The following is a 26,526-nucleotide window of genomic DNA, read 5'->3' as shown; positions in this document are numbered from 1 at the left end:
AGATCAAGATTGGTAAATTAGTCCTGGAATCTCGTGTTTTAAAAGACAAGACTATATCATGGCGACACTTCACAAATAGAACTTGTCTTATAAACTGTTAATCTTATAAGAGGTGTAGTTTTTGTATTAAGTTTGTTAACATGCACAAAATAGTCCAATTTTTGCCATTATTCCAAAAAAAAGCATTATTCCTACTAAGCTGGTAACATGTCTAATGTAAATGAATTTTTTTACGCTAACACTCTAGTTTACATGCAGCGTTTGCATACTCCGAATAGAGTGCCCTAATATGTTGCTTGTCACATAAATATACGGAAAAGTGAAACAGCTGGAGCTGCTTGTCATTTTGCTTCTTGGCATCAAAATAGGATTTTTTCTCACAGTTCCCTAGTGGTGGAGTTGTTAACCTCTGTCTTTCTTTACTTCAGCTTCTTGAGAAGGTCGTTGCTGCAAAATTTGCATATATCCAAAAAAATGTAGATATCCAAGACTTTCAGAAAGTTTTAAAAGCAGGAGTGTTTTCTTTGGCATGCAACTCAACCCCACAGCTTTGTTGGTGAGTTGGTTTGTGTACAGCGTATCCATGACAACGCACAGAGCCGACTATACAGACAAGAGGCCGTGTAACGCCAACTGTAGTCAAAACCCCTGTTGAGACTCATGTTCCAAATTGCCTGTACACATGTCTAAATAATAGTCCTAAAACCCCGAATAATACCAGCATATCCCACGTCTTAATTCGAAAATGTAAAGTTCGAAGCATGGCCTTATTCAGAATATTTAAACAGAATATGTACCTGACTCTTTGTCTCTCTATCACCAGCTGTTAACTTTCTATATAACCATATCACCTCACTTCTCTCAGTCTCTCAGGATGGACTCCTCCTCCTCCTCCTCCTCCTCCTCCTCCCACTCACAGTCTGCAGATGTCAGTCAATGCTCTTCTGTATTTCTCCGGTTTACTCCTTTCTCTTCCCTCCTCTCTCCTCCTACTCAGTCTATAGCTGTCAAACACTTTTCCTCTTTTTTTATTTTTCTCTTCTTTCCGCCCACTCTGTCATCTGATGTGGCTTTGTTCATTTGCTCATTTTCCCCTCATTTTTATCTTCTCCTTGGCTTCATTTACCAAACAATCATCACTCTCCCTCTCAATCTCTCTCTCTCTCTCTCTCTCTCTCTCTCTCTCTCTCTCTCTCCCTCTCTCTCTCTCCCTCTCTCTCTGTCTCTGTTCTGTCCGTGGGCAGGTAAAGCTGACGGCATAATGTTGTGACTCATGCTCACATTTCCATTCAGACATTGTCTTTTTTATAATGGCGTTTGAAATTTCATTTAAAATTGCAGAGATTGATTGAGTGAAGCCAAAAAGATGCTTTTACCTACATTCTGATCTTCAGTAGATAAAGTGATGGTTGTAGATCATCGCAGGTTGCTGATAGAGGCCTCTCTCAGGCTTTATTTGCTGGAATATCTCATAATGACAAATGCCGGTTCAGCTGTTGTTGCATGTTTCAGATTTCCTCTAGTTATAATGACTTATGGAAGTGTGTAAAGCCTTTTCCATATTCAAAAGGGTTTGTGCAGATGAGGTTGTCTCTTCAAATGTGAACAAATCGCCCACTGCTGGTGCAATTAGAGATAGAGCAGGTCGTTTTTTTTCCCATCTCCTCTTCTGTATGTGGGCATGTAAATGTTGCTGTAGCCTCTGGTTAGTCATATTCACATTCACATTCTGACACATCTCATTAAATACGTTTTTAGACCAAACTAAAGGGGTCTGAGGTTCAGGGTATGAAAAAATATTTAAATTTAAAACACTTCCTTAACCTATTCTCTCCAGCAGTATGAACTGTGTAACCAGCATTTCTGAGGTCGTCAGTTATAAGGTGTCTCGTTTGATATACTGTCTCTGCAGCATATATACTATATATAGTGCTGTGCATACATATGGTGTTGAGTAGGTGGCTGAAGCATGGAACAAGGTTCCTCTGATTCCAATGGTTTAATGATATATGTGGAGATTTCTTTTCATTTTGCACTCATTTTGTGATATTGTGGCGATGAAGCCAATTTCTCAGTTTGGATTTTGATACAGTTCAAGTTTTTTTTGACTGGATAGTTGATAAAATAACACTAAAGAAAGACTACAGTGATGTTTAGGGACTAATTGTGATTCAGTCAGCTGACTAGATTTGTGAACATGTGCATATCAGGTGATATCTACGTTTTTATACCCTAATACCTTCTCGACATTTTACCATGGTACACAGTATACGACGGTATTTGTGTTTTTAAAAGAAAAGTAAATGCTGAGCTTGTGGTGATAGATGTCGTTGTAACATGTATGTCATTGTCTTACTTACAATACTGTGTTCTTAACATGCAATCAGTCTTCTATCACAAGTCTTGCTGGGTTTAAATATTTCAGGCACATGGAGTAATGACTAGATAGGATGTCAGTGGGCTGAGTGAAGACGATGTATTTAATAAAATCATGTAGCTAATAAACTACTTTTTAGCAGAAATACGTTTCCAGATAAAGTTTAGTTTGGCAAAACAGGGGCAGAGGCATTTGTGTCATTGTTACCACTATTTGTTTAATTTCTTTCCAAAACACAGGGAAAAAAACAATGGCAAGAAAAGTCCTGCAAAATAAAAACAAAAATGTATTTATTTATTGCTTTATTTTCAGGTAATTTTCTTGTAACTTTCTTTTAACAAATTTATTGCAATTTTTTGGCCATTTTATGTCAAGTTTTTTGTCGCACTCTTCTCATGTTATTTGAAAGAAATCAAGCCAATTTGCTTTGGTGTCAAAGGGTTAATAGAAAATGGAGCATCCGGTTTTGACTGTATTAAAAGATTCATACCTCCAGGAATTTTTAAATACCTTGGTATACCATAATATCTTCATACCTCCCAAGCTTAGCGCCCCTCTTAAAGTGACAGTGTACTCCAATAATTTTGAAATATTCCGTAGGGCTTTTTGCCCTCTCTGTCTCTCATTCATGTCCACAACACCATCCTCTTGCTCATTCACACACATGCATACACATATGCACATGCATGCGTGCGCACACACACACGCACACACACACACACACACACACACACACACACACACACTGCCCCAGCCACCCTTAATGTGTGCTACTTTCTCTCTGCATGGGGAGATTGAGCAGGGAGAGGTAGAGGCATACATACGAAGAGAGAAATAAGCTCTAAAAATACATCCTTCCTGTCCTCCTTCTCTCACGATCATTAACTGTGTGTGTCCTGACCTGTTCTTGCTCCTGTTGAGAGTTTTTTTTCTCTCACTGCTCCTCGGGTATATTAAGCCAGTGTGCACACAGCTCCCCACTACACCGGTGCCTTATACTGCTTCTGCTTGCTGCTGCGTTATCATTTCACCTCTCCCACCTTGCTTTTTTTCCTTTTTTCCTTTTCTCTCTTACATATACAGTCAAGCTCTCAACACTCTTTCTTATACACACACGCGCGCGCGCACACACACTCAGCTGCAGAGCTCTTTTAAACCCACTCACTTACATTCAGAGATCCTCAGAGTTCACTTTCTGTGAGTACTCTTGAGTACACTTCACACTCCCGGGCTCCCTCCGTAGCTGTACTCTGAGACACACACACCTTCTCTTCTTACTGTATGAGCGCATCTTTCCACACACACCCACCTGCATCAACAGTGAAACATATTCATTCGCCACACTGATTTCTATTTCCTAATCACTGCTCAAAGTAATTCACCTCTTCACAGATACGAGCTTGAGCCACAAACGCTCACTTACACACACAATGCACCACTCACCCACTTAAAGAGACACACACACACACACACACACACACAAAATCTTCCACTGTTGCCTGCAAACTATGTAACAATGCTGATTCCGAGGCAGAGGATCAAGATTGCGTTGCGTCTGTGGATGCCTGTTCTGATGCTCAGGATTGTGGTGGCTCAGACTCTGGTAACGTATCAAACACACTTAAACTATTCTGACACACTTTTTTGTTAGATGGCAAAATGTGTTTTTCCTGGAGGAGCTTTGTTGCTACAGGGATACCCGATTAGTTTAGAGGTGGTGTTTTGTTGTGCGTTCCCAAACTGGTTAGAAAGATGTTTTTGGACTGGCTTGAAAGATGTTTCTTAACTGGTTAGAAAAATGTTTTTTCAACTGGTAAGTGAACTGTTTCTGTGCTGGTTTCATAAATGTGTCTGAACTAGTTTGATAAATGTTTCTGAACTGTTTAGATAAATGTTTCTGTACTGGTTTCATAGATGTTTCAGAAGTGTTTTGATGTTTCTAAACTGATTTGATAAATATTTCTAAAGTGGTTTAATAAATGTTTCTGAACAGTTTAGATAAATGTTTCTGTAATGGCTTCATCGAGTGTTCTGAACTGGTTAGATAGATGGTTCTGACCTGATTAGATGCTTCTGAACTGGTAAGAGAAATGTTTCTCAACTAGTAGGGTAACTGTTTTGTTTTTGAACTGGTTTGAGAATCATATGTGAACTGGTTCAATACATTTTATTGAACTAGTCTGATGCATGGCTCTGACCTGGTTAGATGTTTCTGCATTTGTTAGATAGATAATTTTGACCCGATTTAAGAAATATCTCTGAACTGGTTTAAGGATTGTTATTGAACTGGTTACAGAGATGTTTCTTTTTTGGTTAGAAATGTGTTTCTGTACTGGTTAGATGTTACTGAACTTAAAAAATTAGTTGCTGGATGAAATGTTTGTTAGATGAGTGCTGCAGAAGTGCTTTATGTAAAAGTCTTGTTGAACTGTTAAAATGTCAAGAAGATTTTACCAGAAGAGTTATAAGTCACCTCCAGCTCAATGCCAAAGTTTATATTGAATTATTCTTTGTACTTTAGTCAGGTTCTTCAATTGTTCAAACATATCACATTGTCTTTCCCCTCAAAGAGTTGTGTCCCATTGCCTTTATATAAAAAAATCCCACCTGTTCTCTGCACTTTTTTGTATTTCTTTTCTCAACACATGATTTCTTTCTTTCTTTCTTTTTTTTTTTTACATTTTCTATACACTTGTACCTCCTTTCTACCACTGTCTCAACTTTGTTAGGTTCTAATGGTTGTCACCTAATAATTTAACTTTATTTTTTAGTTCTGCAGCTCAAAGTCATTACTCATAACTTTGAAGAGACAGGATGCTGTTGCTGTTGTTGAGTTTGTGTATTATTTGTAGTAGAAATGTGCTTTTATGGTTTATGTATGACATGTTCAAACATTGGAGCAGAGTCACATTTTTGGGTTTGCTGTACTGTGAGTAATTTGACTCACTTTTTTCATGAATCTGTAAAAACTAGTGTTTATTTTGTGTGTTTGTTTAATAGATCCAGGGCTCCATTCGTCCCCACGCCATTATCATTTTGCCAAACAGTGCTGGAACAGAGGTCCTGGTCTGCTACGAAGACGAAGGCGTCTACATCGACACCTACGGCCGCATCACCAAGGATACAGTGCTGCAGTGGGGGGAGATGCCTGCGTCGGTCGGTAAGTTTCACTCTTGAACAACAATCAGATTGTACCCTCAAAGATATACTAGACAGTATTTTCCTGAAACAAAAACCAGTGTGTAGACTCATACAGTGGTGATCCCGCTCAATCATCACTTGTGACCTACTAGCAGCGTGTGTTCGTGTATTTTCCTGTAGAGACTCTGCCCTCTGCCTGTATTTTATTATTTTATGTGTCCAAGATGTTTTTGGTGTGTACCTCCACAGTGCTCAGGTTAGGTTATACGCAAATATAGCGAGGAGAAACGCCAAGTAAGCATGAATCTGGGGTTGGCTTTTATTTTCACTTTTGGTGTTGAGTGGGTTTACAAATAGTAACAGACTTTCCTGCACAGTATACCTTTAAGTTACTTCTGTCTGACTCACTGGTTGCAGATCAGAAGCTGTCCTGAGCACCAAGAATTTACCCTGAACCAGATTCTGAAGACAGATTAGGGACAGAGTCAGCTAAAAATAAGATGGTAGTGACTGTGTGTGTGTGTGTGTGTGTGTGTGTACATGTGCGCACACTGGGTCTACTAGTCATTATTCTAGCATAAGAAGTCTCCCCTTAAGTCTATCTGTCTATCTGTCTGTCTGTCTATCTATCTATCTATCTATTTTTCTATCCACCCAGCCTACCTTCAGTCTAACCAGGTGATGGGTTGGGGAGAAAAGGCCATCGAGCTGAGGTCGGCCAACACAGGGAACCTGGAGGGAGTTTTCATGCACAAAAAGGCCCAAAAACTCAAGTTCCTCTGTGAAAGGAATGACAAGGTACGAGTCCAAGTCTGTTTTGATTTACTTTAAAACATCTGCTCAAATCTGAAAGTCACACAGTAAGCTGTATTGATGAAATTATTGTAAGCTGGCAACATAATTCCTGTGTTGTGTCTCTCTCCTGTTGCAGGTCTTCTTTGCCTCGGTGCAGTCCGGAGGCAGCAGTCAGATTTACTTCATGACTCTAGGACAGAACTCACTGTTCAGCTGGTAATGACTGGACACATTACTCTGGGATCAACTGGTGGTGTCTGCCTTCATTTTGCTGGTGATGCCTTTTTTCTATTTGTGCTGACTTATGTTCATCTCTGTGGATAGCGGAGACAGTACAGAGACCAACGGAATACCCCCTGATCCGTCACTCCGTCTTGTCCAGTATTCGTGTAAATGTCTGTGGATTCACAGCTGAGTTGATCATAACTGCTTGAATCCCGACTCCTTCCTTAAATACCGAAGCCTGAATCAGCTGAAGTGACACAAATATCAGCACCTGAAATTCAAGCAAAAAATTAGCTTTTCTTCACTGCCACCTCACCTATCCACAGAAGGTTCAACGAGCAGCGTCAGCATCTGCACACAGCCTGTTGTCATATCTGAACTCCACAGTTACCTGAAGTCTTTCCCAGTGGGATTAAGGCTGCAAACCATCACAGCACCGGTGTGGCAGAAATCAAGATTCTGTCCTTTTTTTTTTTATCCAAATCTACCTGGAAGCAAAACCGATGGCTTGATTCAGTTGATTGTGTGGTGACGTCAAACAAGACCAGATCATCAGTGAACGTCTGGCCTCAAAATGACGTCTGTCCTGTCATCTGTCAGCACTGAAGACCACAGCAGTTTTTTCTTCATCAGTTCACATCGCTCCTGGATCAATTAACCCTATTTTCTATCTCTAAAGGACTCTGTCGGACCAGCTACTCGGCTTATTATGCTTCGATCAGTTTTTCACTACTTGCTTTAGCAATTTGTCGCTGTGGTGTAATGCTGGATCGACTGCTTCCTTTCCATCTGATGAAGTCAAGTATTCATTCCTGGGTAATAACCCTCCTAGTACAGACCCGGACAGGATTATTTCCTTCTCTGGTGTTGAGCTGGTCTCTGGTCTGTCTTCATGCAAGTATTTGTTAAAGGAAGAGAAACCAGAAGAACTGAAGTCCTTTTTTGACATCCGCTGAAAATGTCAAAGACTGGGTTGGAGCCAAAATGTGAACTCAGTAGGACAACTACTGTATGTCATTCCACATTTTTTTGCTGTTGCTTGCCAAATTTTTCCCCCAATAATCTTCTGTAATCTTCCCAGATCCAGGATCCATCTGCAGTACCTCAGCAGTGTTATTTATGAAGGCCTTTAGTACTGTTTTTTTCTCTTCAGTGCTATAAGCATAGATCAAGAACCCAAACAAATAAGTCAGTTACTGTATTGAATCCTTATTCTATTGATTTTAATATCTAATTTTTAGACAGTATTACATTATGCACTATCAAATGTTATATTATTGAAAAAAAGAGTTTCCTTTTTTGTTGTATGAGGTGACAGTAACACCCATAGATATCATCACTTATGTTTAACTGTATTCATAGCTGTAAATATACTGTCCATGGACCTAATAATAACACAAAATGTCAGAACTGAATTACTGTCATGAAGACATAGTTCACGAACTTAAGACTATTCATTAGGTCAACCCTTATTATGAGTTCGAAGTCAAATTTTCCTAGTTTGTAATCTGTTGCCAATTAGACAACAATTATCTCTTGGGATACTTGCGTCATTGCACACTTTGCATCAAAATAAGTTCAGTAGTGCTTTTGTTTCTTAGTCAGTCTTAATGCAGTACCTCACCAGTCCTCTTAGGTTCCAGTTTGAGCATGCCCTCCATCACCCATCTGGACCATGTCATTTTAGTTTTATTATTCCATAATAAGGACCTTAAGAGCCTTTTACTTTACAGTAGTAGAGATCTAAAACAAGGCCACAGTATCAGGCTTAGAATTATTTTCTGCATCTATCTTGTACAGCTTAGGATGTAAATATCTTGCAAGATGCACTGTTTTCTAAATATTTTGTAATTGACAAGCCATCTTTATGTATGTGTACAGGATTATAGGCTTATGAATGTGAAATTCCATCCCAGAGCAGAGTCCGTACATGATATTTCCATGGTCTTCCAAAGTCCAGAGTTTGTGAACATGAACAAGAGCTCCTGACAGTGAACTTGAAGGCTCCTGTTTGGGTTCACAAACCTGGTTGAAGTTTTCAAGATCAAATCATGTGAATTCTGTTCTGCGGTTGATGTTCTACTAACATGTAGAAGTCACGGCTCTTTGCACAATGGCCACCTTGTACATGCTTTTTTGAAATATATCCTCCTTTGAAATCTTTTGTTTCAAAGTGGAAATTTTAAGAACATTTAAAGCCATTCCGTAGTCAGTATTGAAGATATAACTGAAGTACTTGGATCAGTATTTCTTACACTACCCAACATGGGACGCACACCTGTTTTTGATGGGTCACCTTGAGATTTTTTATTGAGCCTGGATGTGATGAGATGCAATGAGCTGGGCCTGATGTATAATATATATATAGCTCTCGTTTCCTTGTTTTTTTTGGTCAGAACCAATAGTGAGCTTCAAAGCAAGAGACCAAAGATGAAGGCTTTGATCAATTGGCGTCATTGAATTAAACTGTGTAAGATAATTAACAAATCAAAACTGACTATTTAATTTTGAATGATCATCTATATTTTCAAAATTTATAGTTTGTTTATTATTATGTACCGTACAAGAATAGACCAACTAGACCAACATACCAGATTCATCTGCAAAAATCCTGCAGAAACTGTCTTGCTAATACGCAACAAAATATATGCAATTTAATATTGCTGGTGTTCATATATTTAATAGCTTACATGTATGCTTTAGACACTGCTAAATTTTCTAATAGTGAAGAAATAATTGGTTTTTACCTTCAAATGTGAATTTGCAATTTGTCCATTTTTGACCATTTTTAGTTATACCATTTTCTCCTTCATCAGATTTTTGCATAAATGGATAACTTAGTTATCTTTTGTGTTACATCATCCTCTATATTATATTCCCTCTTGAATGTTGAGGCTATCAAAATATGTACCAAATATTTTAATTTCAGTGATACTTTGAGTTTTAGTTTTTATAATGGACTTGATGTAAATATTGCAGCTGGTTCTGTGAGAATATTTTGAACTGGAGAATGAACTGTCTGATAATAACTGTCTCATTGCTAAGTTGTTACCAAATTACAGTGTTTGTTTCAGTGAGAAACTGAGACGCCAGATGAGACAGCTAGCTGACATGTCTACAGTGCATGGAAAAACAGTTGTGTAAACTTAATTTTATCAGGCTAACAGATGCAGAAATGCTAGCTAACAGGCTAAAGTTTTTAGAGCTCAGCAAGCTAGCTTGCTGTAAAGTTTCTAGTTAACATATGGCGAAGATAGTCCAGACGTTTAGCTAGCAGCAACAAAATATCTCACTTTCTAATAATAATTGTGTCATTGCTAAGTGACCAAATTTCATATAGCATTTGTTTCAGAGGAAACTGAAACACCACACCAGATGGCTAGCCAAAGTGGCTACAGTGCATGGAAATACAGGAGTGAATACTAATCTTAACATGCTAACAGACCCCAAATTGCTAGCTAACAGGGGCTGAAGCTAAGCCAAGCTAGCTTGCAGTCGATTTTCTAGCATGCATTGATAGGTAACAAATAGCTATGATATTGCGGAGGTTTGGCTAGCAGCAGCACAATATGCCTTTTTCCTCTTTGTACATAGCTGTGTACAGACGCCACATGTTAAAAATAATTTGGCAACTATATTTTACACGCTGTAGTTCAAAATAAATAAAATTTGAAAAACACATTTTCCCAAAAATTACTTCAAAAAATATTTTGAAATACATTTATTCCCATGTGCAGCTCACAACAGCAATAAAATAGCTTGGAGTCGATATATTTTTAGCACAAAATATGCATTTTTGAGTGAATGTCATAAGGCTTTAAATGTCACAACTTTTATCCTGAAATCTTGACATAAATACATTGATATCTCCTGTATATGTGAATGACGTGTCATACTTAGAACTGTGCTAGCTTGTGGTCAGGTCTGGTCAGTTGTTACTTTGTGGCCGGCACAGTACCGGCCGGTTTGGCCAGGTTCCTGAGCAAGACCCTGGCCATTAGAGTCCAAACAGTACAGGAGACTAGACCAAAGCTAGTCCTTAACTTCTGCAGTGGTTCTATCAGCTACACCTTATATTTACATAGACAATACAAACAATTTAAAGTAGCTAGCCTGTATGTGCGGTCTTTCATTAGCCAACATGCTCTTTCTTAGATGTCTGGTTATCAATTGTACACTTGAAGCTAGTGAGCATAAGTAACAAAATGAGTCCTTTCATCAACCGGCCTTTTTAACTTGACTCTTAAATTCTTCATTACAAACTAAAAATTTGTGAGAATGCAATTACAGTGTGATTTCACATTCTTACCTTTTAAAGCAATAATGTAACTGCTTGAGTACCACTGATTTATTAATTTTATTCAGTCATGTTACCATGACAGATTTGATCAAATTTTTTTAATTCAGGCTTGTAATGAGTTATTCATGGACGTATATCAATTTTGGAAAAACAGGTTGCCGTCCGTCTACCATCGAGTTATAGCTTCGCAGAAGGTTATCTTGTTTGGTCTCTGAGAGAAGTTTATTTTCTCCACCTTGGTCCCCCTTAAAGCCATTCCTCTAAATGTGCCTAAATTGCATTGAACATCGTCATGATCTGCGTCATTCTTCATCCTGCTTTCAGAAATATTCTGCCTCAAGCTGTCCAGAGGCAGAGTCACACCTAATGATGTGTTATATATGTGCGTTAATGCATTTGTCATCTAAAGACGCAGTTTGTTTCAAGACACAATGAGAACATGTTTGTGGCTTATCAGAAACAAACTTCTCTGTCTCCTCTTGTCTTCCTGTGCTAAACATTTGAGTCTAGCTGCACTAATAAGAGAGAGAGAGATCAGTGCACTTCCGCCTACACCTTCCACTGCTTAAGATGATGATAGATTCTGTTTCAGGCCCGCAGTGACTCACATCTCCAACTCTCCCACCAACTCTTTTCCTCTCACTCTGTCAACTCGTCTTTCCTCGCCGCAGCCTTTAATTCCCTCTGTGTCTTGTGCTTAACTCTTTCCTCAATCCATCCACGGCCTCTCTAACACCATTCACCATTATCTCTTTATCCTGATGGCTTAATCTCTCTGTAGCTTTCCATTGTCTCTTTCTTTTCCATTGTTTCTTTCGTGTCAGCTCTCTCCATCCTCCCCCAGCCTGGTTGAAGGACTCTTGAGCCAAATTAGGAAAAGTTTTATTTTGTTAGACCACACTTTACAAAATTCACTTGTATTATAAAGTGTGAACATTTGATTTCAAAACAGATCGACCTTATCAATGCATTCTTTGTCACGTTTCTCTATTATTTCTGAGCCGCTGCTCATGTATTTTTTTCATCTGTATATTGCATCTATATTGTTAGAGAAGAAACTATAAATCTAAGATCAGGAATTTGAGAAACAGCTGAGTATGTTTTAGGCATCAAGGGTGCAATTTATTGCTGATTAATTAGAAAAATAATGTGTTTTTTCTTCGTCAGAAGGTTATATCGTTTTAGGCTACAACAGTTATTTTCAAGCCTGTGCATGAGCAGAAATCTGTGGATGAGCGGTGCAGTTCTAAAGAAAGTGTAGTGTGTGTGTGTTGTGTAGGAGGGTGTGATGTAGATAGGAACAGGTGTTCGGTAAGCAGGAATTCAGTCTGCGAGGGAAGGGAGGACAGAGTCAGAGGAGGTGGTTGGTGGTTTGAGTCAGGTGTCAGTTAAACAGAAGGAACATGGATGTTGCTTAAAAACATGTTGCTGTTGGCTACAATATTCAAATGAAAAACTCAATTTAAGAATCAATATAGCCAATAATAGGGCCAGCATTTTAACACAGGGCGCTAAATAGAAAAGCTGAATATGTATAGATGATGAAGGTTAAGGTAAGGAGGACAAAGACAGTAGTTGGGTTTCCACTACAGATTTGCACAAAACTTAAGAGATACTTTCAAGACGTCGATAAAGCACAAATTCCGAGATGACTGCATTTCTATCGAGTGATGTTTTGCAACTTCTCTCATTCCAAGAAGCATCTCGACAGATGTTCAAAACATTAGCAGGTTTATTTCTATTGCAGCCACCACACTAACCGTCATTATTTCCAAGCAAAGGTGACATAGGCGTGTTATGGCAGCAATAACGGAAAGGCAAGCCCCGAAACGTAAGAGTGTCCATGTATGAGGGATTTCTGAGAGGTGATAGTTGGTTTCAAAATGTCCGGATGGTCTGCTTAACTTTTGAAGAGCTATGTGATGCAACTACACCTCTTGTAGCGACTCTTTCAATCTTTATTGTACGTTATGTGACCTATAAACGTGAAATCTAAAGGCTTTTTCAGATCACCTGAAATACCACCTCATGCAAGCATAAAAACCTTTTCGCAATAAAGGGGAGTTGGTTTTTCTTTAATTAAATGGGGGCTTTTTTGGATTAATTTTTAATTGACGTGTTTCCATTAGGCGTGTTTTGTATTCACAATTTCACTTTGAGGGTTAATGGAAACAAGCCTACTGACTACAACTTTTTAAAGTGAAGATTTATACCTTTGTTCCATTCATTGGCCAAGTAATCGTCCTGATAGAGCTATAGGCTCATAATGAAATATGTGAAGCTGGTATTGTCTGTTGATGAGTGAAATTTCCCAAAGTTGAGATTTAGCCAATAGTTTATATTATGGACTTTATAAAGTTACCCAACTCTTAGAAAAAGAAACTGTTTGCAATAGACAGGGCAGTTGTGTTCTTTTACATTGTAAATTTTAAAGATAACAAATATTATATAGATATATATTTAAGAATATATATTCCCCTCAACCATTTCATCTCTTTTCCATTATAAAGCTGATACCTTGTTTTATATTTTTTTGCACTGGACCTATGTTTGATGCATAATATACTGTACCCCTCCTGCTTAGAGACCAACACACGCTAACTTGTGTTTCCATGTAAAGACGCAAAAGACAGTGAGACAACAATAAATATGTTAAGTGGTGTGTTGTTGTTTGCTTTGAAAGTTGTCCTGACATGATTTTGTAATCTGCCCACAGCTTTACTTTAATACTGACTCATGAGAAACCTTTCAGCCACTTCTGAAACGCTGACAAACAGTTCTGTCTGCCGAACACGCCGCATCTGTCATGGTGACAGAAGCGCGTCCTTGTTGGTACAACAGCGTCAACAGAAGCATTTGTTATTTTGATTTCCTTATGATGGCATAATCTCTTGATGCCTTTGTCTTTTTAATTTAAATGATCTATTCAAAGACGCCTGTTAATCATCCCAGCAATACAAACATAACATTACATCCTGCTAGGAAAAAGGCATATAATACAACTTTTCTTTTGCTATGATAATTATTGTTTGGGATTTTTCTGTGGAAATTGTAGTGAATATTATGTGAGGACCTCCAGTAATTTGTAATAATAGTGGAGGACGTCTATTATTGTAATCCAATGTGAATCAGCCATGTCTGTAATTTGTAAAGTAACAATTGTAGGGCAAATTACCTACCATATTTCCATTATTCTGCGCATCATTTTCTGTCTGGGTCGATAAATATGAAGGCTGCAGTTGAAATTTTCAGTGGATGTTTGGTCAGCATTTTGTGTGCACATACGAGAGGCACATGGAGACCCACTCAGACAGAGCAATCTCAAACCCATCAGAAGAGCGAAATCTCAAGAAATTGATGAGGTGGATGACATGTTTGGCAGGATGCGGTAAGGAACATTTTTTTATCTTTCAATGGGCTAAGAGCAGAGATGGATTTAAGGATCCCAGGATGTTATGTTGAGCCTTGACATCAGATCTGAGAAATAATTTCAGTAAATTCAAGTAAGATATAGACACAAAGACACTGACGACCCTTAAAGTCTGACCAATCAAAGCAGACTGTGGTTTTTCAGGAGGGAGGCTTAAAGACACAGACGCTAAAATGAAGTGTTTGAGACAGAGGGTGTACACAGGTGTTCCAGCAGAGACAGTTTTAAGAAAATAAAGTGTTTCTGGAATATTGACCCTTGAAGCCTTTTCCCTTTACTTTTCTTGTACTGCTTTCAGATGCCTTTCACAAGTATTTAAACCTCTAAACCTGAGCAACCTGGTGCAATTACCTTGGCAAACATGGGGAAGAAGGCAATGAACAACTTTGTTTCACAAAAAGAAAACTTATTTTGAAAAATGCAAAGGGAATGGAAAATGTCTAGGGGGAAAAAAGCTTTATTATTTTATTTTTTTTTAAAAACTAATTTTCAGGTATTTTTTGTACTTACTAATTTCTTGCTAATGTTTGGGTCATTTTTTCTTTGTTGCTTATTGCCATCCTCTCATGAAGAAAGAAATTAAGCCAATTTGCTCAGGTTTCAAAGGGTTAAACCATGTAAACATGTTTTAGTTGAAACCTTAAATACAAGTATGAATCTAAAAATAAGCATAATTTGTCCGCTTTAAGGTCTGGGTCAGGATAGGGTTAAATAAAAAGGTGGCTGATCTTTAAATACTACTAACTTTGCTATTGACACTGTTACCTTCCAGTACACCCTTGTCTTCTGTTAGCGTGGTTCTCTGTTTAAGATTGGGTTTGAAAGAAGTCTCTCTATCTCTCACTCTCAGTTCCAGAGGACTCATCTCATGTATCCTCTGAAGACTCACTGGCACCGGTCGCAGGTTTCCTGGCTCCAATCTCACACGCTCGGATGAAGTCAGGTCATACAGCCTCCAGCCGCTACACATCACACACATTTTCATCTTTTGAAATCGTTTGAGCCTTTTTTTTTAGTTTTTGGTGACCCTGTAAGATTGCAACAGTCGATCTCTCTCTGAGTGTTGGTTTGGATTGATGTTAGCTGCTAACATTAGCTAACACAGAGACAGGTGACTGACTGGTTTGAGTTCTGCCCTGCGGTGAGTTCATCACTGTTGACGAACACTACACTCCGCTCTAAATTTGCCCCTTTAGTACCTCACCCTCTGCCCTCCTCTCATCCCCCCTCCGCCCCCTCACCAGCCTCAGATTCCCTCCTAACCCCATTCCACCACCACAACCCCCCTCAACACACACACACACACACACCCCTTTCTGTGTGTTTGTGTGTAAATGTGTGTGTCAGCTCGCTCAGAGCTGGGAGCGTCCGGCGACCAAGCCATGACTGGCAGCCACACAGTCACATAGCAGTTTAGCATTTAGCATTTGGATCATTGACACTTCCTGCTGGATCAATACGTTTGTTGTTTTCTTTAGCCTGCTGGGAAAAGGACTGACAGGTAAGGAGGAGAATAATTTGGTTAGAGTTTGGGATAAAGCACTGTGTAAAAGGTGCAGCTGGGCCTGTTTCGCATGTGCATGGTTTGGTCAACACTAGAAGTGCAACATAACTAAATCACACCAAGATCCCCTCACAGGGTGAGGCCAGCTGTCTGGTGTTTGACATTTGTTTCACATATATGAGCTGTAGAACAAGCTACAAATTCTATCAAGGGTGTAAATCCAGCAAAGCTCAGTGTCATGGTTCATGCATAGCTCTGTGTCATGATAGATACTGCTCCGGTAATCAGATGATCAAATGCTGTAATTCACTTGGTCAAGGGCCACAAGGTCCCTGCGTGGGACTGCATGTTATTGATACTGTGGGCAGCGCTGGACTGAATGTGGTGAATGAGTTTGCAGTCAGAAAGAAGAGGACAGCTGGATGATCTGTCTGCAGCTAAATTTATATGCTGTGTCCTGTGCCCATATGCCCGCCTGCTTATCTATCTATCTATCTATCTATCTATCTATACCTCTATACCTCTATACCTCTATATCTATCTCTCTATCTGTCTCTTTATCTCTCTGTCTATATCTCTATCTTTCTTTCTATATCTATCTATCTATATCTCTACCTATCTATCTATCTACATCTCTAAATCTATCTATATATCTATATCTCAATATATCTATAGGCTATCTATCTGTCGACCTATATATCTATATCTGTATCTCTATCTACATCTCTAAATCTATCTATCATTCTATCTGTCTATATGCGTCTCTATCTGTCAATCTGTTACATCCGTTGTGGAGTTTAAAGGGTAGAAGTAAAAAAAAAAAAAAAAAAGTGTGTCAGTTATATAGTCTGCAGGGTGGGGCAACCCAAAACAAACCCGCCAAAGCTGGGGGGGGGGGCAGAGTGTGTGTGTGGGGGGGGGGGGGTCACAGTGCAAGCCCAGCATGCCTGCATGACGCAGTATTGAGCTGCTGAGCTGTGGTTGGTGGACAGGGAGATCAGGTGACCCAGTCTGGGCTAAATCGGTACCGCTAGCAGACAAGTTGAGGAGTTAGGAGAATTGGAGAGTTGGAGATGGAGGTGGAGGGTTAAGAGCTTTCATCAGAGTGATGCAACTGAGAAGATTCAGCAAGAAGAGGGATTCCTCCTCTTCACCAATAGTAGCTTTACATCCCAGCATAGTTTTGAAATCACATTCAGACCCAGAACTTGATGCTGAACAAGGCAAGATTCTTATTTCTCATCCCAATGTGGGGCCTGTAAAGTCAGGGTTTTACGTCCCCATTAACCCTTTGAAACATGAATCTACATCCATTTTGTTTTGCTGCGTTCAGATGCCTTTTTCAAGGATTAAAACCTCTGAAACCTAAAAGAAAAAAAGGATTATTTTTTTAAACTTGGGGGGGTCAATGACCAACTTGGCAAGAGATGCTGCACAATTGCAAGAAATTAAGGAAAGCTGACAAGAAAATGAAATAGACAAAATAGTTAAAAGAGATAGACAGAGAAATATTAGAAAATAATTATTTAATTATAATTAGACTTTTAAAGTTAATTACATTTTCATTTCAAGCACTTTTAAGCCATTTCCTTGTTTGATTGATTCTTTCTTTCTTTCTTTTCTTTTCTTGCGTGCTAACAGTTAGGTTAGGAAGGTTTTCTTATAACATTTTAATAATTTGTGAATTTGAATTTGTGAAGTTGCTCATTGCCTCCCTACTGTGATTTTAAAAGAGATTAAGCCAATTTGCTCTGTTTTCAAGTGGTTAAATGAGATAAAATTGTTCACACAGATATAATTCTATTGATGGACAGAAGCTCCTTTCAAATATTACATTAAAGTTACCCACTGGAATTATTATTATTTTCATAGTATCGTCTTTATGGCCGCTCTAGGAATTTGTCTCAAGATCTCACGATGGCAACGTCAGTCTGTCTGTCCATCACTCTGGTCCAGACAAAAGCATCTCAACAGTTATGGATCGCCTTCAGATTTGGTTAAGATGATCATATTACCCAGAGGATGAATCCTGTTAATCCTGTAATCAGAATCAGATTTTTGTCATTATATGTAAACATACAATGAAATTATCTACAGTGACTCTCTGTCAGGTGCAAACAAAGAGAGATAGGAGATAGAAAAAGCAAGTAATAAAGTGCCAAGAAAGTGTATCTTTGATTCACTCTGATGCGTGAAGGCTTCAGAGTTTCTCACTGTTGGTGTGTACGAATTGTGTTTTTGGTTGTCGTTTGGGCACTGGATGAAAGTCTCTTGCAGTGTGTGGTGTTATTGTTCCTTGAATTTCGAAGCCTTGTCAGTCAGAGACGAGCCCACAGACTTATGTAACGATTGTTCACTGGTAGATTTTCACACTCATCCAGCTCTGCTGTGAGAATATGCTGCTGCGCTAAATCGGTCCACAGCTGAGAGCTGCTGGGTGTTTCATGGCTTCATAGTGTTGTGCGCAGGTGTGGAATTACGTAGTGGGTGGTTTGTTTAAATTTAACAAGGGGTTGTGGGTAGGTGTTGGTGCTGGTGTCCTCATTTTTCCTCCTGAAAGCTTAACTTCATTAACCAGAATCTCTGTCAGAATCTGCCGGAATCCAGAGCAGCTCATTTCCCTTGATTGAATAATAACGATAAAGCCATCTGATTAAGAAGCGCAGTGCATGGTTTGAGTTGCAATTTGTAGATTGTTTAAAAAACAGGGAATTGATATACAGTTAACTCTTTGAAACCTCAGCAAATGAGTTTTTTTTTTTCAAAGACATGGGAAGAAGAAAATGAGCAACGAAAGGGGAAATTACCTGAAAATTAATTAAAATAAAAAACAAACAAATAAAAATTAAAAAAAAAACAAAAAAAACAAAGCAAAGAAGACTTGGAAAAAATGCTCCAAAGTTTTAATAATTATCTTAAATTATTTTAATGCGTATTCATGATAATTATAAATATATTTTTCCTTAGACATTCTCCTTAGCTTTTTTTAAATAATGTGCTAAATCCAGTAATTTCTTGCAATTTGTTGAACATTTCTTTCCAAATTGCTCTTTGCTTTTTTTTTTTGCTTTTTTTTTTTTTTGGTTTAAGGACATTGCACTAATTTGCTCTGGGTTTAAAGGTTTAAATAGCTGTTAAAGAAGTCTGAAAGCAGCATAGTGACATTGCTACAGGTTTCAAAGGGTTAATGTATGGAATCAGTTACATAATGATGCAGACCAGAGGATATAGTATCTATGGCAACAAACAGCTGAAAAATGAATCACCTTGCAGTGTTTCCCTCGAATCCTATATCTATACTGCCAGACTCTGAGCACTTTACTGTGCATGTAGGAAGCTGTGTGACAGAGTTCTTCACCATGACTCATCCGAAACGTCTAACTCTCTCTGGTCTGGTGAGAACAGGTGGCTCTGTCTTCAAAAACACAGTAAGACACAGCTCTGAACGTCAGAGAAAGTGCAGCCACTCTGTCCCATGAACAGCTGGGATGATGAACATGATGATTAACACAGCAGGATACACGGTGTTAAAAATACCAGCAGTTATTTTTTATTGACACATAAAGTCCACAGTGTGTACCTTAGGTCAAAATGCTCCACTACAATAGATAGTGTGTTTGTTGTGTTGTGTTGTGCTGTGTAGCTGTATATGCTGAATTTACCTTTACAGACATGCGTAATATTTAAAAATTAGGCCAAAATTTTGAATTGAATTGATAATTCAAAATTTTTGAAAGCTAATTTTTGAAAAGTCTGATGAATACTAACTCTTTTAAAACCTCAGAAAACAACTTGATTTATTATATAAACTTGGGAAAAAGGCAATGAGCAACTTAAGAAGAAATTACCCAGAAATTAGCACAAAAATAATATAAAAAGCACAACAAAATTGCCAATTAATATTACCAAACAAACAAACAAGGAAATGACTTAAAAGATGTGTAAAAGAATATAAATAATCCCATAAAAATCTCTAATTATTATTACTATATAGTTTGGGGAAATGTTTATCCAATCTTTTTTAAAATTAATTTTCCAAATGTACTAATTTCTTGTATTTTGCAAAACAGTTCTTGCCAGGTTGCTGATTGCCTTTTTTCCCCCCATGTTCTCAATAAAAGCAAACCAGTTTGCTCAGATTTCGAAGTCTTAAATCCTCATGAAGGCATCTTAACGCAGCGCAAGAAAAGTGATGCTGATCCAGGTTTTGAAGGCTTAAACAGTGCGACATGCAAACAACAACATAGAGGTCCAACACTGGTTAATTCACATACGCAGCAGATTATATTGCAGCAGTTCAGCTACTGTAACCACACAGGCAAACATCCTGCAGGCCAGTTTGTTGTGAGCTATTTGGGGAGTAATCTGTTGGTACAATGTGTTTCTTAAATTATGGATCAAGATCCAAAAGTAGCCTGAAGCTTCAAACATGACTCAAGGTCACGAGTGGAGTTTATTGGGTCAGTCAGCGACTACAGGAACCTCATTTGGTCCCCACAGGAGCAGAGTGGGCTCCAACTGATGCAGCATTATGTCAGTTTACTTATAGAATACTGTTTTTTGACCAATTGTTTTTATTTATTTTTGACAGAACTTGCAGATATATACCCAAAATCAATAACTGCATTATAAGCATTATATATGTTAAGATAAATGTATTACCCATTGAAACCTGGAGCGACATCACTTTTCAAGTGCTGCTTTCAGACGCCTTTTACAAATATTTAAACCTTTGAACCTTGAGCAAATAGGTTTGATTTCTTTCAATAAACAACTTGTTCCACTAATTACAAGAAATTAGCAATAAAAAAAAAAATTAGATTTAGAAATTTATTTGAAAAGAGCTAGGGAAAAAATATTTATAGTTATCATATTTCCATATTTAAAATTATGTTACAGCATAATTACGATTTACAAGGTCATCTCCTTGTTTTTTAATTTTTTTTTGTCTGTTTTAAAAAATCATGCTAACTTTTGAGTCATTTCTTATTTTAATGCTCACTGCCTTCTTCACCTTCTGTTTTGAAAGAAAGCAAGCCTATTTGCTAAGTATTTCGGAGATTCCTCTGCACACCACTGGAGGGAGCTCATGTAACACCAGTGGTACATATACCATAGGTTGGCAACAAGTTTTCCAGTAAAAACCCAAAATATGAACCTGAAAATATGCATTATTTGAGACCTTAAAAATATCAAATGTTGGTCAGCCAATATTATTCACCTCTGAATCGACCAACACATCGTTATTTATTAAATTAAGTAAATCTTAATTGATAATATTTCTATGGTAATTCCTCATGAGATTCCACACGTGTAATATTGTACAGTAGTATTTTTGTGGTTTATATATCACAAGATATATAATTCACCCCACTGTGAAACATAATCAGTGAGGACATTGCAGTGTGTGAATTCTCACATATTACATCATAGTGATAAAGACTAAAAGTTGGGAATTTTTATCTGGTGCTGCTTTGATTGTGTAGATTGTTTTTTTAATCTGTCCCAAATTAAATCCCAAACTTTATAGAAATGCAATACAAAATCTATAAAGTAACCCTTTAAAATTGAACATTTACTGCACCTTGATTTTATGACTATTATGTGCTTGTTCAGGTCATCATTGAACTTGTCCACCACTTCCTGCGTGTGTGTGTCCATCTCTTGCTCGCCAGCAGCAGATTAGTGGTGATGTGTGAATGCAGCTTGTTGCCACTGCTATAAATCCTTCGCTTATGTAACCAAGAGACAATTGATACGAGGGGTTGAGCAGCAGCTGTTGTTTCATCAACATGAGGCTTTAACCAAGGTACACACAGACACACAAACACACCTGCTGGGAGTTTATCCGAGGGGAAAACTGCATGCACACATGGATGTTGTACATGCTGCGGCTATTTATTCTTAAACTGTGATCCTCTGGTCTTGAAGGTGTTTAGTGTACGTGGATGTCAATGCTGAGATCTCTATCTAGCACTTCCACCGGCGGGCAGTCAGAGAGGAGAAACTCATATGGAGGGGGTTAACCCTTTAACACCTGAACTGGCATCAGTTTTCTTGTGTTGCATTCAGACGCCTTTTACAAGCATTAAAACCTCTGAAAAAAATTGGTTTCTTAAAAAAACTTGGGAAAGAAGTAATGAGCAACTTGGCATGAGGTGCCCCTGCAAACTGCAAGAAATTAAGAAAATATTACAAAAAAATGACCTGAAAATCTGTTTGTTTTTTTTTTAAAGGAGAGATAAAATTCTGTAGTGTGAATTGTGAATTGTGTATTAAAAAAAAGAAACGGGAAATTTTTAGAAAATGTAATAATAATATTTACGTGTTTAACTTATGTCGTGGAAATATGTGCATGTGTTTGTATATTAGAACTTTTTTCAGGTCAAGTCTTTTTATTTTATTCTTTTTAATCTTATTTGTGCTAATCTTCAGGTCATTAACCTTTAAAAAAAAATCATGCTAATTTTGCGTAACTTCTTGTCAGGTTGCTTATTAGCTTCTCCCAATGTTTTTCAAAAAAAGTATTCAGGTTTAAAGGGTTAAAGAAGGAACAGGGGTGAAGATGTGGTGTGGGGGAGAGTTTTACCCTCCACTGTTTGTCTGTATGTGTCTCGTTAATGGAGACACAGAGATTTATCTCAGGTCAGAGAGTCTCTGCTGTGCTCGGGAGGTGGCAGGAGTTTAATTTAGCCCGGAAACCTGAACCTCAGCGTCCTCTGTCAGCTCCTTCTCTGGGCCCAGGACACAGCCACAGAGGGCAGCAGGCTGCGGTCTGTGGGGGGCTTTTTGGGTGTGAAATGAATGATTAGCTGCAACACACCAACACTTTTGCTAAACAAAGTGAGACCACGATGGACACTTTGTGATGTAGGAAGTGATGCATGTGTTGGCCCGACAGTGAAAGACACTCAACAGGCAGGACAGTGTTATCGACAAGATCTGTTGCAAATTGCACATTTAGATTTGAATTGTTCACTACAGATCTGAAAATTGACATAAGTATGCCATATTGTGTCTGTGCATGTGTGTTTAAGCACACATTGGTATTCATATTCGTGTGTGTGTGTGTGTGTGTGTGTGTGTGTGTGGTAATTCTGTGGTCATACGAGAGTTGATGAGGTTCACTGTCTGTCACGTTACAACATTAGATATGAAAATATATGACTGAACATGTGTTGACCCTTTAAAGGCTGGATCCACATACGTTTTTTGAGACGCATTAAGATGCCTTTCACTTAACATTTTAACATTTTCACACAACATTTAAACCTCTGAAAAAAGGGACTGACTTCTGTCTTCTTCTTTTATGTTTTATTTTTTTAAATTTTATTTCATATGTTTTGTTCCCTTGTGTCTGTAATGGATTGAATCTGTTTGATGTTTTGATTTTCTTCTTCTTCTCCTGCTTTGAGTGTGTTTCATGAATATCTGGACAAATGTGTTACATGTATGTGGTTTATGTGGACAGGGTCAAATTGAATCCAACACTTTGTGTTTCCTCAAGGTAATGTGTTTGTGTTTTTTCTCTCAGGGATTTTTTAGGGAATAACACATGCAAGCGCCTTCTTAGACGATACCTATCCTGCAGAAGCTCAGAGATATAATTGTTGTTCTAATTTTTCATTTAGTTTTTTTCCCCATCTGTAAACAATGCAGGAAAATGAGGATCAGTTTCCCAAGCTTTTTTAAATGTATTTTCCCCTATCAGTGAAACAGATTAAAATGAATCAAGATCTGACTCTTTCATCAAGACTGCCCTTACAGTTTTTGTTTATGCAGAAGCCAGCATTTTGCTACTATAAATGCATGTAACTAAGCTTAGATTTGAACTGTCTTTCCTCACTGAGCAGAACACTTTACCCAGCTGCTACTGTATGTCCCAACATTACTAAAAAAAACTGCTTAGTATCCAAGAAGGTTTTTTTCTGGCCCTTGCATTGCATTGCTTATTGTTTATAGAGCTAAATGTCTTCACCCCTTGGTGCTGGCAGTAACATGCAGGTTTGTATATCAGTGATAACTGCTATATAAGCTGTGTTTGGAGAAAGTGTAACATGTCTGACACTCTGCATCTGTCTTTGCAGAGTAAAACAACCTCTGTCACTGCCCCCTGGTACGCCTGAAACATGGCTCAGTAAGTTAGATACACACACACACACACACACACACACACACACACACACACACACACACACACACACACTTAAACTGCGTTTAATCTGAATGTAGAAAAACTTTTGTGATTTTGTAACAAACTTTAAAACCCCAAAAAGAGGTTCAGTATATAAAGATGTATAATTATAAATAATGACATTGGAAGATTGCTCAGTTCATATTAAAACAGTTTGCACCAAATTGCAATAGTCAGTAATACATATTAGCAGTTTGAGACCTGGACAGATTTCAGGCAGCAGGACCAACTTAAGATAAAATGATGCAGTAATAAGCAAGACATTAGCAAAACCAACAACAATGAAAAAACAAAAAAATGGAATGTTGGGCAGGAAAATTATCTGGAATTTTCATTTAAAATGATCAATTATTATTCATTTATTATTATAAATTATGATAATTGTGTAAAATATCTTTAAATTAACAATTATGATTAAATAAAATTCCCAAGCTTTTAAAAAAATAATTTTTCTAAGTTCTTTACTAATTTCTTGCGATTTGCATGACTTTTCTACCAAGTTGCTCATTGCATTTTTTCCCCATGTTTTTGAAAGAAATCAGTTCAATCAGTTTGCTTTCAAGGGTGCCGATGTTTAAATATTTGTGGAAGGTGTCTGAATGCAGCATAAGAAAAGTGATGTCACTCCAGGTTTTAAAGGGTTAAAGCGTTACCAGGTAAAGTGCACCATGTAAACAATCAAGAAAAGAAACACACGCAGATGTAATATTCTCCTAATATTGCTGTTTCTGTGTAGAATCCAGAGCGTGCAGAAGAAGACCAGCACCATGTCCCTGACCATCTCCTCCTCCTCGTCATCCTCCTCTCGAGAGCTCTCCTCCTACTCCTCCACCGCCTGCTCCTCCTCCACCGTCCTCGCTCAGAGACACTCCAGCCTGGTGCAGCCGCTCAGTGTCAGCCCTCAGAGGGTAGCTACATCCGTTCACATCAATCCCCTCACTGTATATAGTAAACTAAGTATTCTAAATGAAACTCCTGAGGAGCTGAACGTCGCATTATTGTCCTTTACTTCTGAATTTCAGATGTGGAATATGAAGTATAATTAACCCATTCAGATCCCCTGTCCATTCCAACAGACATTACTTTTCTAGGACGTCTGGATCTATGATTACTGTCATCTGGCTCCACTTATATTTACTTATTTGATGAGATGTCTATAAGCCAATCACAGCGTTTTACATCATCTAAAGTCAACTGCAGTAGAGAGACGCCCCCTTTTTGAGCAAGCGTGGCTGACCGTGAGGAAAGTTGGAAGAGCCAGGAATGTTTCGGTCTATTAATCATATAGTAAAAATACATTGTTTGTGTTTAAACAGCTTTAAAAATACACATGAGATTCAATATTACTTGCACATGTCAAAAAAAAAAAACATATGAGAGATTTATAGCATTTACTCAGGATTTTTACAAAAATATCTGTCCTGTGGAATGAGCTGTGGATTTGTGTGTCACCGGAAAACGAATAGAAAAATGTATTTTAAACAGGGAAATATTGACACAATCAGCTTTTAATGCACGTCATTGATTATGTTCAAAGAATATTCATCTCTGGAGATTTTTCACATACTGTTTTTATGAAATACTTAATGAATTAAGGATATTTTGAGTCACAATGACAAAAACAATAGAAAGAAAATGTATGTATTGTGTTTTAAAGCATCACTTTATTCATTGATTTAAGATAATTATTCGTGAAAAATAGATAATCTCTCAGTTTTGTTGTCATTTTAACTGTTAGGCCTTTTGTTTTTAAACTGTTTTCTGCATTAAGATTCTTAGTTCACTGGAATGGACAGAAAAAAAAAAACATATATTAAGGCATTCCAATCCAAAAAAAAAAAATTCTGATTTAAGAGTGCATTTATAGTAGAAAACCATCACTGAAATATTTTTTGTGTGTTTGTTTGTTTGGTTCTGAGTGGGTTAATGTAATATGCTGGGACATCAACAGATACTATTAGAAGTGATGGTAGCTTAATAATTAAAATAGTGGAATGTTGATTTAAATATATTATTTTCCATTTCCAGACTCAGAGTCCCCTCTACAATCAACAGTACTCAGGGAATGGAGTGCCCCCTACGTTTGTCAAGGTAAAACACTTTCCACTGCTTGCTGTATGTGTACTGTAAATCAGTTTAAAACCAAAAATATTTAACAAAAAAATCTGGAAAAAATTTGTATGACTGATTTCAATAATATTTTATGATATTCCTCTTTCTCTGTCCTTTCTCCATTTCTCCATCCGTCATCACGGCCTCTGCCAGTGCCTCCACGATGTCTCCACGGTGAACGGCCAGCTGGTGGTCCTGGAGTGCAGACTGAGGGGGACTCCTCCCCTGCAGGTCCTGTGGTACAGAGAGGACGAGCAAGTGCTGGACTCGGATGATTTCAGGATACTACGCAAGAGTGAGTGGCAGTGGGCTGGGGTCATATGACGACGCAGACATGAGTCACAAATTTGACTTCAGATTCTGGTTACAGTGACCAAAATCATTTTTGCCCCCTGATTGCCCCCCCACCCCTTGCAAAAATACTGGAGGCTGACATTACTGTCTTTAG

The 26,526-nt window shown here is 38.0% G+C and overlaps 2 protein-coding genes across 5 annotated transcripts in view; both read left to right on the top strand.

Annotated features, from left to right (window-relative positions):
• Positions 1 to 13,500, top strand: part of si:zfos-2326c3.2 (misshapen-like kinase 1) — an 86,674-nt gene extending 73,174 nt beyond the window's left edge. For both annotated transcript variants that reach the window (XM_042493012.1, XM_042493011.1), the window contains 3 exons: positions 5,378 to 5,537; positions 6,177 to 6,316; positions 6,450 to 13,500. In XM_042493012.1, the coding sequence (XP_042348946.1) occupies positions 5,378 to 5,537; positions 6,177 to 6,316; positions 6,450 to 6,533 (384 nt within the window). In that variant the 3' untranslated portion in view covers positions 6,534 to 13,500. The remainder of the gene's footprint in view (positions 1 to 5,377; positions 5,538 to 6,176; positions 6,317 to 6,449) is intronic.
• Positions 13,501 to 15,664: 2,164 nt separating this feature from the next.
• myot (myotilin) overlaps positions 15,665 to 26,526 on the top strand; it is a 33,100-nt gene continuing 22,238 nt past the window's right edge. For 2 of the 3 annotated variants that reach the window (XM_042493757.1, XM_042493755.1), the window contains exons 1-5: positions 15,665 to 15,769; positions 23,860 to 23,909; positions 24,703 to 24,874; positions 25,995 to 26,057; positions 26,232 to 26,373. In XM_042493757.1, the coding sequence (XP_042349691.1) occupies positions 23,902 to 23,909; positions 24,703 to 24,874; positions 25,995 to 26,057; positions 26,232 to 26,373 (385 nt within the window). In that variant the 5' untranslated portion in view covers positions 15,665 to 15,769; positions 23,860 to 23,901. The remainder of the gene's footprint in view (positions 15,770 to 23,859; positions 23,910 to 24,702; positions 24,875 to 25,994; positions 26,058 to 26,231; positions 26,374 to 26,526) is intronic. The other variant, XM_042493756.1, reaches the window with a different exon arrangement.

The sequence above is a fragment of the Plectropomus leopardus genome, chromosome 9 (genome assembly GCF_008729295.1).
Source record: "Plectropomus leopardus isolate mb chromosome 9, YSFRI_Pleo_2.0, whole genome shotgun sequence".
In the NCBI taxonomy this organism is placed as follows: Eukaryota; Metazoa; Chordata; class Actinopteri; order Perciformes; family Serranidae; genus Plectropomus; species Plectropomus leopardus.
Note: the sequence above shows the minus strand (reverse complement) of the source record. Positions and strands in the feature narration are given on the sequence as shown.